General features: G+C 40.7%; 1 protein-coding gene across 3 annotated transcripts; it reads left to right on the top strand.

Moving 5' to 3' along the window:
• The first annotated feature begins 3231 nt into the window (after positions 1-3231).
• On the top strand, positions 3232-15596 carry LOC117250233 (NLR family CARD domain-containing protein 3-like). 3 transcript variants are annotated; one of them, XM_078165745.1, is made up of 11 exons: positions 3412-3837; positions 5088-5126; positions 5392-5487; positions 8384-8473; positions 9318-9396; positions 9540-9768; positions 10215-12018; positions 12104-12277; positions 12685-12858; positions 13134-13180; positions 14715-15596. In XM_078165745.1, exons 2-11 carry the CDS (start codon positions 5119-5121, stop codon positions 15281-15283), a joined length of 3270 nt encoding a protein of 1089 aa, XP_078021871.1. In that variant the 5' UTR covers positions 3412-3837; positions 5088-5118; the 3' UTR covers positions 15284-15596. The 3 variants fall into 3 exon arrangements, with proteins under 3 accessions (XP_078021873.1, XP_078021872.1, XP_078021871.1); XM_078165746.1 differs by lacking the exon at positions 8384-8473 and having other exon boundaries at positions 3403-3837; XM_078165747.1 differs by lacking the exons at positions 12104-12277; positions 12685-12858; positions 13134-13180; positions 14715-15596 and having other exon boundaries at positions 3232-3837; positions 10215-12022.
• Positions 15597-15818: the final 222 nt, after the last annotated feature.

Below are 15818 nucleotides of genomic sequence, written 5' to 3' on the forward strand. Positions count from 1 at the left end.
GTCCCTCAGTGTCTCCTCCTGAGTAAATCGGTAACACTTTACAATAAAGTACACAAAGTTAGAGTAGTTAAAGAGGAACTAATGAGTAGTTACTGAGGAACTAAGGTACACAAAATTAGAGTAGTTACTGAGGAACTAATGATGAACTATTAGTTAATGGTCAGTTCTCAGTAACCCCCGATCAAATTTCAGAGGAGTAGTTACTGAGGAACTAATGAGGAACTAACTATTAGTACAGGGTCAGTTCTTCATTAACTCTTGATCAAATTTCATAGAGGGGTTAATCACGACTTAATGATTAGTGAACTAGTTACTTCATCAGTACAGAATCATTACTCAATAACCTGTCCATTAGTTAATCTTTTTATGTCCTAAAGTAAAGTGACACATAATGAGTAGTCTTTCATTACTTCATCATCATCTTTACAATTAGTTCCTTAACAAGAAAATCACAGACAGCAAGATTCTTGAGAAGAGTCTTTTTTCCCCCATTATTTTCAGACCACATACACATTAATATGATCATCCATGTTATTCTGTATGATGATGCCTTAAGGTGCTGACACACCAAACTGACATCAAAGAACTAGCGGTGACGAAAGCCAACTGTTAAGTCATCTACGTTGCCTCACGTCGCCCTGTGTCAGTTGCATTTGAACACACTACAAAGACTACATCCGATGGCCAAGTGGCACATACATTCTGCGCCTGCGTGAGAGGAAATAAGGGAAAAAAAAGGGAAACCGGAAGTCCGAGGAATGCATTAGATAAACAAAGTAGCGGAGTGAGAGAGTGGTACATCCTGTCAGCCGAGGGGTTTCCTATCTGTGCAGCTGAGCACCACAGCACCTCCACGGACTATTACATCCAGACGGTCCCAGCGTTTCCTCCGCAGGCTTCACTTCACTCAGCTGCCCGATAAACCCGCTGCTTTTTCCAACTTTAACCTGAATAACAAACCAGGGCTCGGCGCTCCGGTTGGATCCAAACGGAGAGCCGGGGCTAGCTGGGAGGCTAGCGGAGATTAACTGGCTGTGCTTCCCTCTGGTCATGCTGCGGCTATTCAGGTTAAAGTGTGAAGAAGCAGCGGGTCTGTGGGGCAGCTGAGTGAAATGGAGCCTGAAGAGGAAGCACCGGTTAGCCCCGGTTTCACTACAGGCAGATTCACTCGCTACAGGGGCGAGGAAATAAAATCTGAACAGCCAGTTAGAGTGATCTCTCTCACCGACAAGCTCCGCCACTGATTCAACATGCTCAATCGGCCTAAAGCCGCCGCCGCCGCCGAAGTGCCGATGGTGCAGGATACACCGCAAAAACTAGGGCGACAGACGCTCACCGATGGTCCGACTTTGACCGACAGCCAATAGTGTTTCACATTTTAAGTAGGCTAATCTTAAAGAATTTATCATGGGGGCTGCGTGTAAAGTACTGTATACTGATCACACCATGAAACAAATTTGGAATGAATGAGGGAATAACTATTAGTTAAATGACAGACTCGAATTGTTTTGGTGTCAGTATGAGATTACTGGGACCATTTAATAGCTCTTTGTCAGATTTTAGCTACTGCTGCTGTGTACGCTCATGCTAACTGAGCAGAGAGAGCAGGAAGAGAGCAGCTCACAGACACAGTCCTTCAGCAGCTTCACACTGCAGCAACAGCTGGGAAACAAAATGTCAGTAGTTTCTGAATCTGAAATGTAAGCATTTGGTGTCATGATGACTTCTCTCAAAAAGACATGGAGGCAATGATCCAACATTTGAGCAACTGTAACAGGATTTCTCCTTAAGAGACCAGTTCAAATTGCCAGAATTCCTGTTCATACCTTCGTGGTTAAGGAGACTCTCATCACTCCTTTCCTCCTCAGAAAGCAGAAAGAGCAAAACCATGTTGAAATTTTTCTGATCATGGCAAAAAAAAGCTTTCTGAACACTTTGCCAAAATGTTAGTGTACCTCGGATTGGTTTGAGTAACTTTTATCCATCACCACCAATGCTCTGAAGAGAATCCTGGTTTGTCAACATCTCTGACAAACCAAAAATCGTTTGTGATAAAAGCACCAAATTTGGCAGATGTGTTGACAAATATATTTAGAACAAATCTGGATACTGGGGCATCAGAAACTCGCCCCCTGGTGGCCAGAGCAGGCAATTGAATCCTACCTGCCCATGGACCCATCCCCTTAACACAATATAACAACATTTAACAATGTTCAGTGATCATACTTAACTATTACACTGTAACAGTTTGAACATATGATATCTAACTAGTGTAGCCATCTGCAACAATGTGGAACCTTAATAATAGAGCTGTTTTTACAACGAGGCCTTGAATATTATGAGAAAAGAAGAAAAAAGGGAGAAAAACATTCACAGATCACAGTGTCACTGTCACTATAATCAGGAGGCCATGAAATTGGTAGTGGAACATATACACATATATACATTAAATGATACACAGTCACTGATATATAAATAGTTCTAAATGAATTTAATGATAGTACATAGTTCCTTCCTGAGATTTCTTCCTCTGATGACGAGCAGGAATAAGATGATAATCCAAATGAAACCTGGGATGATCAACAGCAATGTCACAGTCTGCTCTTCTGTTCCCCTCCACCCCTGTCCTGCTTATTCTCCCTGACCATGTTTGTCAGTTTAATTCCCCAGACCTGCCATTTTACATCCAGCCACCAGATGTCCCCAGACTTTCTTCCTGGCCCCATATCCTCACCTGTTGAACAGGTTCCAGTTTCTAGTTCCAGTAGTTCCAGTCAAAGTATCTAAATAAAGTTACGGTAGTTGTAGTCAAAGTATCTAAATGTAGTTACAGTAGTTACAGTCAAAGTATGTAAATGTAGTTACGGTGGTTACAGTCAAATTGTGTAAATGTAGTTACAGTAGTTACAGTCAAAGTATGTAAATGTAGTTACGGTAGTTACAGTCAAATTGTGTAAATGTAGTTACAGTAGTTACAGTCAAAGTATGTAAATGTAGTTACAGTAGTTATAGTCAAAGTATGTAAATGTAGTTACAGTAGTTATAGTCAAAGTATGTAAATGTAGTTACAGTAGTTATAGTCAAAGTGTCTAAATGTAGTTACAGTAGTTACAGTCAAATTGTGTAAATGTAGTTACAGTAGTTACAGTCAAAGTGTCTAAATGTAGTTACAGTAGTTACAGTCAAATTGTGTAAATGTCGTTACAGTAGTTACAGTCAAAGTATGTAAATGTAGTTACGGTAGTTACAGTCAAAGTGTCTAAATGTAGTTGCAGTAGTTACAGTCAAAGTATGTAAATGTAGTTACAGTACCTACGGTCAAAGTATGATTGTTACAGTAAAATGTGTTTTCCTATTGGATGTGATGCTTTTGGCTGAATATTCCTGCTGCATTAATGTGTGTGTGTCATTTTCCTGCTGTAGATGTTTAAGGTTGACCTCATTTGAACTCCTTTATATCCTGTTGGGTAGTTTAATCTACAGCAATGCATCATGGTCTTTAAGATCACCATGTGTTTGTCCGGTGTGAACCACGCATCTGTAAAAAGTTTGTGACGAGGACTTTTCCAGCTGATCCAAGAGGGTTTTTAAAGAGTTTATTTATCAACACATAAAGGAAGACTTCATTCTTCAGTTTATCACAAACATTCAGCATCAGCACAAGATTCGTGGTTTTCACTGGACAGAAAGGGGAAGAAAAGGAACTTAAGCTGTCATATGATGTGACTCATGTTTAACAGTCACGAGCCTCTTTGACAGCTGACCGTTTAAATTTTTAAAGTTCCTCTTTGAGTGTTGTGTTGCAGCTTCTTTCTCCATCTGAACCTCCAGCTGAAGGTAATGTACCATATTTGAAATGTCTGACTCATTATCACAAGCTGTTGTTAGCTTAGTTCCACAAGAAACAGTTGAAATTGAATTGAATTAGAGCCACTGTGAAGTCACTGAGTGAATGCAGACCGACATTTCAACCCCTGAGCATATTTTGATTGTGCACCCTTCCACTATTTCACTTTCTTTAAACTCTTAGCTCCTTGTTCTTGACTTTTTTTATATGCAAATTTAATAGCCTTCATAAACCTATGAGCTAGTGCCTGTGGTAACCCCATTGAGCTGATTCTGAAATTAGGACAGCCAAATTCCATATGTACTGATGAAAATATCATTTTAGAAATGCTTGCTTGCCTATAAATGTAAGCTCGTCAGATTTAGAATGTTTATTTTTAATTTTAATAATATTTTTGGACCAGAAGAAGATGTCCTAACTGACCCAGGGAGGTTTAATTTTGGGAAAATTAACTCCTTGTGCATTTTACAAATTTGTGCTCTTCATGTTTGGGTTAAATTGTTAGCAGACGGTGGATCTGAATGTTACTGGGAAAACAAATAGTGGAAATACTGTTTTGACTTGATATTCTAATGACAAAGTCAGATTGTAATGTATCCTATTTATAATGTACACAAGATATCGACCTGAGGAGGTTTAGAATGCACTGATTTAATGAAGATACTTTAGACATTAAGGAAATTTTGAGTCGTGATAACAAATAATACAAAATGAATATAAAACATGTTTTAAAGCATCATTTTATTCATTGATATGAGTTGACTATTCATTTTTTTTCCCCGTTAAAGTTTTTTGGGGGGAGTTTTTCCTTATCCAATATGAGGGTCCAAAGGACAGAGGGATGTCGTATGCTGTAAAGCCCTCTGAGGCAAATTGTGATTTGTGATATTGGGTATTATACTGTAAATACAATTGAAAAATGAATAACTAATCTCAAGTTTTTGTTGAGGTCTATTTAGACCATTTCTTGTCCTTTTTACTGTTAGATGCTTTCTTCATGAACATAAGTCTCAACATAATTTATGAGCACTGTTAGAGTAGAAATCCCCCATTACAATTACAATTTTCTGAACATAATTGGGTGCTGAACAGTTGAATAATATTATAATCATAATGATATCTTATAATATATACAGCTACTTATATTTCTAAATTAATCATTAAATAATGATGATTATAACTGCGATGACTCTAAACATTAAGAAACTAAACTGTAGTGTTTTCATGTGTCTCTCTGCAGCCTGTCTCCTGGTGTGTCTCATCTTTCTTACATGGAAAGGTTTGTTTTTTCTTCATTAATCTGTCTGCAGATACATAATCAGGTGTCGATGATTAGTCATATGATCGTTATTTGATCATCACGTGGTTTGAGAAAGTAGTCACTGAGCTCCCCCTGGTGGTCTCTTGTATTTATAGCTGCTTTAAAGCTCAGTCTACTGACTGTCTGCTGAGTGAACTTTGATGCCTTCATGTCTTTGTTGATAGATTAATAGTTTCTTGATACAGAAGCTGGAAAACTAAAAACCGTTTTGTTTTTCTACCAGGGTCAATCAGAGACCACCTGAACCCAGCTGTGTGTCCTTCAAGAGTGACCACTCAAAGCAAAGACTTGTCAAGTTTAAAGATGGATCTGAACAACAGTAAGCTGAATATAATATTCATGGTATTGTTTTGATAACCAAGCTCTATTTTGATGTTTTTTAATGAACTCTGGCACCTTATTTCCATTCAAAGTTCAAATCTTGATTACTGAGAGGTTAACATGTGCCTCAAAAAGTGTTGTTTACTTTATAGATTTATGATGTTAAAAATGTCAATACTTGTTTGTAATTAGTCATAAAATATTTATTGACTTGAAGTTATTAAATAAATGTATTTCAATAGTGGTGGAATGTAACTAAATACATTTACTAAAGTACTGTACTTAAGTACAATTCTGAGGTACTTGTACTTGAGTATTTCCATTTTATTTTTTTTACTTTGTACTTTTCCACATCAATATATTAATATCTATAATCCCATAATATATATCATTCTGGGCCAGTCTACATAAAGAGTACTTTTACTTTTGGTACTTTTAAATATATTTTGCTGTTAATACTTAAGTACTTTTACTGAAGTAACATTTTGAAAGCATTATTTTTACTTGCAACAGAGTATTTTTACACTGCAGTATTACTACTTTTACTCAAGTAACAGATTGGTCTGTCAGTCTCCTCTGCGACCAAAGAAAATGGGTTTACACACACACACATATTTGAAGTAGAGTTTTGTAAAATTTACAGGTTGTTTACCATTTTAGTAACGTTATACAACATGAGGTTTATTAAATAAAATAAAACAGGACCTACAATCAGGATGAAGAGAAAATGTACTTCATATTGTTGAGAAGTTGTAGGTTAAAAAGTTTGGGCTGGCTCTCAGAAATAATTATTAATAATTATCAAAGATATGTGTTTGATGATTTAATTACGCTACATCACCTTGTGATTTTTAAGGAAAAGGAAAATGATAGCCAATTAGTAAACTTAGTTGCATAAAATATACTAAACTATCAATGTGGAACTCTAATTAATACTTAAGATAATAACTATAATGAAAATAACAATTAATTGTAAAGATTAAAGGGTTTTGAGCTTTGATAGCAGAGTTTAGCAGAATCATTCACTCTTGTGTAAAATTAAATTGGCAGCATGTATATTCCAAATATATTTAGTCACAAAAAGATAATAAAGTAAAACACACAACATAAAATCTTCCTAAATATATCTGAAAAAAAGAATAAGGAACAGAAAGATATGTGTGTGTGTTAATATGATCAAACAAAATGGATGGATTCACGTCATCAACTCATGCATTGAGTACAACAATCATGGGGATGGTACAGAACAGTTTCATTGACACCATCCACAACTTTTCAGTGGTAACAGAAATAAAGCGTACCGAACTGAACTGAACTGAACTGCTTAACTGTACTGTTGAACAGGATTATGTGCAACAGGGTTGGTGCAATATAATAGGGCTATGTGCAATATATTGAAATGTGCAATACAATGAAATTTCAATTTTCATCCTCTTTTTAATTTCTATGGTCACTCCTGATGTAGTTCCTCAGTCACTCCTGATGTCTTCGAGTGTTTTCTACTGTTCACTACTCTACTGTATATTTGTACTGTTTCTCCATGTTTCTACTGTATCTCGTGTGCTATTTATGCATTTTGTTTTTATGTTACTAAAGTAACAACAACGTGCCCAGGGACGACAGATGGCAATTAGCCGTGGGCTACAATCTGGCATATTTACATGTACTACTGTACTATGTTTATTAATATGTACTGTCCCTACCTTAAATAAATAAATTGTAATTGTAATTGTAACTGAACTGAGCTGAATCGAACCGTAGTGCTCGTTGGAAACAAGGCAAAAGATGGCCACTGACAGAGGGAAAGGTTTTGCCTGAACATGATGTCAGTTGAAGAAAATTAAAACAAAGAAAACATGTACAGAATTATTTTTAAAAGTAGCTCAAAGTATTAAGTCAGTGATCTGTGTAGACAAGTGTTGCCAGGTTAGAATGAGGATGATCAGTTTCCATACAGGACCATGTGTCTTACCCAAAAACCTTACAACAAAGAGATCACTGTGCTGATGTTAACTTAGCCTAGTTACATGACCAGTCAGTTCATGAATGGAGAGAAGAATAGCTTTATCTTGCTGCTTGTTAGCTGTTGTGAATGAGCGCAGCTGGGAGAAACTGTGGTTCCAACAGTCTTTACTGTGCTGTGTTCCTGTGGGGCAGGTAGGAGGAAACTGGTCGCTCTTTGTTCTTACAGAGTTGGAAATTTGGTGTTTACTCAACTTTGTTGCCTCTTAACTTGAAAGTGAGCTGGCAGACTTTGTGTTGTAGCTGTTGGCGCTAAACATGTTAACTTTAAGTTAGCAGTACCTAACTAAACATAAACCTTAGCAGGCACTTGTGTCCTCTGCTGTTATGAAATGTTCTGTTTCTGCTTTGAGCCAAATTCAGAGAGCCAGTCAGTAAAAGGGGAGTCTTTTTGTGGGCAGAAAGGTGAGAAGAATAGGGATCCTTTATTAGCTGGTTATTTGTGGGGTCACATGCCACAGCAACCAGTGAGGATTTAAGACTGGCTCTGCGGGCAGGGGTACACCTACGGGTTTGAAAAACAGAGGACTGTGGAAAACTGAGTTTGTTTGGCCGTTCTTATTTCAAAGAACAAAAGGGCCCTTAGCTGCCATGTTGAGTGGGCTGAGGTTACACGGAATGCCTGTCTAAGTTACACAGATGAACAAATCAACTCAAGAGTCCAGTGATCTCAGCAGTATGATAAATTGTACTACTCTTACCGTTCCTCTTCTGGAAAATCCCTCAAATACTGAGTTGTTTTGCCCTGCCATTTCACCCCTACTCTTTCTGCTGTTACCTATATCACTCACCACTGACTATCAAACCCTCATGCTCTTTCTCTACTGTGGCTGGAGGATAAAAACATTCTTCTTTGGTGGTTTGTCTTCCAGACCAGACTCACCTGCACCCAGCTGTATGTCCTTCAAGAGTGACCTGTCAAAGAGTGAACCTCTTGATTTTAAAGATGGACGTGAACAACAGTAGGCTGAATATGACTTTCATGTTTTAACTATTATTTCATCATAGATGTAGTTTTGAAATTATGAATGTGTCACAATACATTTTGAGCTGACTCTTCCTGAACAGTAATGTACAGCTTTACTAAAGTGTATGTGTGACTCATAAAACTTCTATACTTTATAAAAAAATTTGTCCATGTCCCCTCCTGGGCTCCGTAGAGTTCTGTATCTGACAGGACCAAACTGGAGAAAGTTTTTGAACAATAGATTTGTTCGTTGTTTTGTAGAAGCAGTAAGTTGGCTGTTTGTTACCTGGCAGTACTGAGCAGTAACTGTAGACTCAGAGTCAAAGATCCCTGAGGAGGGAGTGGATCATCACTCCCCAATCTCTGCTGTGCTGACACTGAGAATTTTCAATGTGATGAGAAGGAGTTTGAACTGGAGTCGATGACCTAAAAGCTGCAGAGAGCCGCAGACCAGACGGTGGATTCTCAGTGGGATCAGCTGTACTAACAACACTTGGTTATCAGAGGGAATGATCTGATTCAGTGTTCTTATAAAACATGAGCTGAATGATGATTGACCTTGTGTCTGTCTCTGTGTGGACAGTGTCTCTGTGTGGACAGTGTCTGTCTCTGTGTGGACAGTGTTTGTCTCTGTGTGGACAGTGTCTGTCTCTGTGTGGACAGTGTCTGTCTCTGTGTGGACAGTGTCTGTCTCTGTGTGGACAGTGTCTGTCTCTGTGTGGACAGTGTTTGTCTCTGTGTGGACAGTGTCTCTGTGTGGACAGTGTCTGTCTCTGTGTGGACAGTGTCTCTGTGTGGACAGACATAATGTGAGCTGATTGTTGATGGTTCCTCCACAGAGTGGACCAGGAGAGCTCAGAGGTTCCCAGTGGTCAGTCTGCCCAGCAGCATCAAACACACCTGGACTCCATATTTATGGTCTGTACATGTACAACAACTACTTTGACATCTATTCTGTTCACAATCATCTCCATGCTGCACTTTTTACACCAGTGGATTGTCAGTGTGTCCAACATGGATCTGATGTTTGATTGTGTCATTCATATAATATTCTGTTCCAGCTGCTGGAGGAGAACATCCTCACTTTTGTGAAGAACGAGCTGAAGAAGATCCAGAAGGTTCTGAGTCCAGATTACCCAGAATGCTTCGAGAGTCAGAGGGAGGATGAGGAGGTGTTGGATGGTGAGGATGAAGAGCAGAGGAGGAGCAGCAGAGAGGCATTTCTGAAGATCACACTGCACTTCCTGAGGAGAATGAAGCAGGAGGAGCTGGCTGACTGTCTGCAGAGCAGTAAGAGGATTTCTATAAAGACTGAACAGGATGGAAAGAGGAAATGGAGTAAACATGGGAGGAGTTTACATTTAGAATAAAAGATATGGAATAAAAGATAAAGTCCGCACACCAGAAGCTGCTCCTTGAACAATTTATTTATGTGTTACGTTTCGGGCCCCTGCCCTTCAGCAGACAACAGACATGTCTGCTGAAGGGCAGGGGCCCCAAACGTAACACATAAATAAATTGTTCAAGGAGCAGCTTCTGGTGTGCGGACTTTATCTTTTATTCCATACTTACTTTTTGTCCAGCACCCAGCATTAAATTTTTTTGGGCTGTGCGTGCTACTTTTACCTGTTATAGGAGTTTACATTTACAAATTCTGCAGACACACTTCAATGTTTCAATTCTCTGATTTTCTGTAGGATCCACTCACTGATATCATTTGTTGTTTGTTTATTCAGGAACTGTTGCTGCAGTGTGTCGACGTAAACTCAAATCTAACCTGCAGAAGAAGTTCCAGTGTGTGTTTGAGGGGATCGCTAAAGCAGGAAACCCAACCCTTCTGAATCAGATCTACACAGAGCTCTACATCACAGAGGGAGGGACTGCAGAGGTCAATGATGAACATGAGGTCAGACAGATTGAAACAGCATCCAGGGAACCAGACAGACCAGAAACAACCATCAGACAAGAAGACGTCTTTAAAGCCTCACCTGGAAGAGATGAACCAATCAGAACAGTGATGACAAAGGGAGTGGCTGGCATTGGGAAAACAGTCTTAGCACAGAAGTTCACTCTGGACTGGGCTGAAGACAAAGCCAACCAGGACATACAGTTCATATTTCCATTCACTTTCAGAGAGCTGAATGTGCTGAAAGAGAAAAAGTACAGCTTGGTGGAACTTGTTCATCACTTCTTTACTGAAACCAAAGAAGCAGGAATCTGCAGGTTTGAAGAGTTCCAGGTTGTGTTCATCTTTGACGGTCTGGATGAGTGTCGACTTCCTCTGGACTTCCACAACAATGAGATCCTGACTGATGCTACAGAGTCCACCTCAGTGGATGTGCTGCTGACAAACCTCATCAGGGGGAAACTGCTTCCCTCTGCTCACCTCTGGATAACCACACGACCTGCGGCAGCCAATCAGATCCCTCCTGACTGTGTTGACATGGTGACAGAGGTCAGAGGGTTCACTGACCCACAGAAGGAGGAGTACTTCAGGAAGAGATTCAGAGATGAGGAGCAGGCCAGCAGAATCATCTCCCACATCAAGACATCACGAAGCCTCCACATCATGTGCCACATCCCAGTCTTCTGCTGGATCACTGCTACAGTTCTGGAGGATGTGATGAAGACCAGAGAGGAAGGAGAGCTGCCCAAGACCCTGACTGAGATGTACATCCACTTCCTGGTGGTTCAGACCAAAGTGAAGAACATGAAGTATGATGGAAGAGCTGAGACAGATCATCACTGGAGTCCGGAGAGCAGGAAGATGATTAAATCTCTGGGAAAAATGGCTTTTGATCAGCTGCAGAAAGGCAACCTGATCTTCTATGAATCAGATCTGACAGAGTGTGGCATCAATATCAGAGCAGCCTCAGTGTACTCAGGAGTGTTCACACAGATCTTTAAAGAGGAGAGAGGACTGTACCAGGACAAGGTGTTCTGCTTCGTCCATCTGAGTGTTCAGGAGTTTCTGGCTGCTCTTCATGTCCATCTGACCTTCATCAACTCTGGAGTCAATCTGATGGCAGAACAACAAACAACTTCCATGCTGCCTAAAGTCTTCAGAGACAAACCTAAACTCATACATCTCCACCAGAGTGCTGTGGACAAGGCCTTACAGAGTCCAAATGGACACCTGGACTTGTTCCTCCGCTTCCTCCTGGGTCTCTCACTGCAGACCAATCAGAAACACCTACGAGGCCTGCTGACACAGACAGGAAGTGGCTCACAGACCAATCAGGAAACAGTCCAGTACGTCAAGGAGAAGATCAACCAGGATCTGTCTGCAGAGAGAAGCATCAACCTGTTCCACTGTCTGAATGAACTGAATGATCGTTCTCTAGTGGAGGAGATCCAACAGTCCCTGAGTTCAGGACGTCTCTCCACAGATGAACTGTCTCCTGCTCAGTGGTCAGCTCTGGTCTTCATCTTACTGTCATCAGAAGAAGATCTGGATGTGTTTGACCTGAAGAAATACTCTGCTTCAGAGGAGGCTCTTCTGAGGCTGCTGCCAGTGGTCAAAGCCTCCAACAAAGCTCTGTAAGTGTGTAGAAATTCTGTTAATTTCATGGTGCTTTAAATGTGCTGTTGATTGATTCAATTCTGTTCATTATTTCCTCTCCAGACTGAGTGGCTGTAACCTCTCAGAGAGAAGCTGTGAAGCTCTGTCCTCAGTTCTCAGCTCCCAGTCCTCCAGTCTGAGACACCTGGACCTGAGTGACAACAACCTGCAGGATTCAGGAGTGAAGCTTCTTTCTGTTGGACTGCAGAGTCCACACTGTACTCTGGAAACTCTCAGGTCAGCTTAAGTTACAGTTTGTTTAAATTGAGTTGAAACATCTCTGTAAAGTTTCAGCTCAATCTAATGTAAACAGCTCCTCTCATGACAGGATTTTATATATGACTGTAAATAAAATCTTTAAATGTTTCCAATGTATTTTGTAGTTTTCATGTTCTCATGTTGTACGTCACGAAATATGAATGCTGGCTGAGATCGAGAAAAAAAATTTGTGACTTGATAACTGGATGTCAGGGTATTCTTATTTAGTCATGAGTAGTTGTCACGTATTCAAAATGTTTATAGTAAAACTGCAGGAATTTTAACCTGTGCTGAGAAGAGATCATATATACTCTATCACCGAAAGCCCACGCTCAGCATTTCAACATGAATATTATTTGTCTTGTTGTTCATTATTTCCTCTCCAGACTGAGTGGCTGTAACCTCTCAGAGAGAAGCTGTGAAGCTCTGTCCTCAGTTCTCAGCTCCCAGTCCTCCAGTCTGAGACACCTGGACCTGAGTAACAACAACCTGCAGGATTCAGGAGCGAAGCTTCTTTCTGTTGGACTGGAGAGTCCACACTGCACTCTGGAAACTCTCAGGTCAGCCTTAGTTATTGTTTGTTTCAAATAATTTGAGACATTTCTCTTAAATTTCAGCTCAATTTAATGTAAATGTAAAGTTCACACTCAAAATTTTAACACTAATGTTTGTTCATTATTTCTTCTTCAGACTGAGATGATACATTCAAGTGTGTTATCAACCTTGTGGACTGTTCCTTTATCAGTGTATAACAATATGTGTATGAGAGTGATGTAATGTCCATGTGTGCATGCTGAAAGAGGAAGTGCTGCTCTGACCCCCCTCCTTCTTTCAGGGTGGAGCCTGGTGGAGTCCGATGGTTGAGACCAGGTCTGAGGAAGTGTAAGTGTGTTTTTAATTGATTCATGAAAACAAAGCATCTTCAACCTGTGACATCACTCATTTAAATCTCTGATGTGATCATCAAAGTGTCAATAAATCAGTTCCTCCAGGACTTGGTGTCTTTTTTGGGACTGATGTGGCCTGAAATGTCTGATTTCAAAGCAGCTTTATGAAAATATCGCGATACATGTTGCAAACTTTTAGGTGAATATTAGTAAGTAGTTGTGATGCTGTCTTGGATTAGGAGCCTGTTATTATCAGCCTTCAGTGTATGTGACAGAATTAGAATCTATTTGTGATGGTGCGGGCTGACGGCAGACAAGCAACTATCAGCTGTTGTTACTGTTGGACACAGTGTTGAAGGACCGTCTCAGTGAGTCGCTCTTCTCCTGCTGTCTCTGCTCAGTTAGCACGAGCTAACACAGCAGCAGCGACTAACATCTGACACCGAGCCGTTAAACTGTCCTAATGAGCTCACACTGACACCAAAACGTCTCCAGTCTGTCATTAAACCCGTTAAAGGGATATTCAGCTGATTTCCAACCAGTTTTGTATCATAACAATGTGGGTAGTTTGTGTCAGTGAACTGTGGTAAACTTCCCTCCATCTGACCAGCGCCCAGATCTCCCTGCTCATCTCTCAGCTCACATCTTTATTCTCTGGCTCTGAGATTGTGCTTCAACATTTTCATGAGATCGCAACCACGGACATGAGTATAGAAGGAACAGAGGGAACCTGAGTGTGAGGAGTAGAGCTCAAGCTGGAGCGCAGGAAATCCCTGAAGGCAACAATATATTTGAGTGAAAGCAAACAGTTTGAGCAGAAGCAGAGCAAATCTAAGTGCCAGCAGGGGCTGTTTGATTTTTGAGGGAAAGAAAAAACAAAACCTGAATCAATGAATTTTGCTCTCAAATTAAAGACCATGTTGTTGATTAAAGATAGAAATAAAGCTCCATGGCTGGCCACCATCATGTGCCAAAACAGACAAGCTAACATCACATCACCCACCAGTGGGAGTGTTTATTGGTCAAATGCAGTGCAGTGCATTCTGGTAGTTGTAGGTTTTCTTCCTTTTGAGCAAAAGCAAATCCCACAGTCCTTTTCCTCTGTTCTCTCTGGTCATGTAGCACCAAGTTTAAAAGTGTTTGTGTCTTTCTACTGCAGACAGCCCAGTTTTATGAAAAGACCATCTTTCCAGCAGTGAAATACTTCTTTAACAACCGTTGGGTAAGGTTAGCTGTGTGATGCTAACAGTTAGCCTGTCACTGTGTGTGTGACTGTGTCAGAGGCGTGGAGCTCACACTCCTGCAGCAGGAGTCTCATGATAACAGAGAGACAGAATCAATACGCTGCACGCAGCTCCACAATGAAATGAGATCTGACCTGTTTTTAAAAAGTCACATTTGTGGTAAAGTTGTGGTGATTGGATGAATTTGAGTTCAGTGTTGTGATGGCAACCTCCTGGAGGAAGTGATCAATGAACAGATGATAGATGAATAACTGCAGCTGTATTGTGTCTTCTTCTCTCCATCAGATTCCTGTGAACTCACCATCGACACAAACACAGTAAACACAGAGCTCAAACTGTCTGACAACAACAGGAAGGTGACATATGTGGAGGAGGTTCAGTCATATCCTGATCATCCAGACAGATTTGACTACTGGCCTCAGCTGCTGTGTAGAACTGGTCTGACTGGTCGCTGTTACTGGGAGGTCGAGTGGAGAGGAGGGGTTTATATATCAGTGAGTTACAGAGGAATCAGCAGGAGAGGAAACGGTACAGACTGTGTGTTCGGGGGGAATAATCAGTCCTGGAGTCTGGACTGCTCTGCTGGTCGTTACTCTGTCTGGTACAATAACAAAGAAACACTCCTCTCCTCGTCCTCCTCCCCCTCCTCTCCAACGTCTGTCTCTGGTAGAGTAGCAGTGTATGTGGACTGTCCTGCTGGCACTCTGTCCTTCTTCACAGTCTCCTCTGACACACTGATCCACCTCCACACCTTCAACACCACATTCACTGAACCTCTGTATCCTGGATTTGGGTTTGGGCTCAGATCCAGGTTCTGGTCCTCTGGTTCCTCAGTGTCTCTGTGTTCTCTGTAGGAGTGAGAGTCTCCTCCTGTTAGAGAAACCTTCTCACTGCTGAACACATCAGTTGAGTGTGTACAGGATGTCACACAGCTGATGTTAGTTCTGTCCCACCATGTGTCCCTGGTTAGATTCTGGTGGGGGACCTTTGCTTTATGTCCCACCCCTCTCTGTCTCTCTCTGTGTCCATGTTTGCTGTCTGCAGCCCCGACGTATCTGTAAAGGCAACATGTAAATGATGGATGATCAAATCAATCATTGTTTATGACACTGAACTTCTGAACACATTGTCCCTGACTGTGTGTGAATAAAGACTTTATACTGCTGACTCATCATTGTTTGTTGTGTCTCACTGATGTCAAACTTTATTGGATAGAAAAAAAAAACATGATGAATGTTGGCACCCTCTGGTGGTCAGAGGCAACAGTGCCATGAAAACACTGCTTGAATTTGACTCTCCAGCTAACATTATCTTTTATCTGACAGGGTGTTCAGATGAAGAGAGTGAAGTGAGGAGTTTCCTACTGTGTCTGCCTTTTAACTCAATGGG

This window comes from Epinephelus lanceolatus, chromosome 24 (genome assembly GCF_041903045.1).
Source record: "Epinephelus lanceolatus isolate andai-2023 chromosome 24, ASM4190304v1, whole genome shotgun sequence".
Classification (NCBI taxonomy): domain Eukaryota; kingdom Metazoa; phylum Chordata; class Actinopteri; order Perciformes; family Serranidae; genus Epinephelus; species Epinephelus lanceolatus.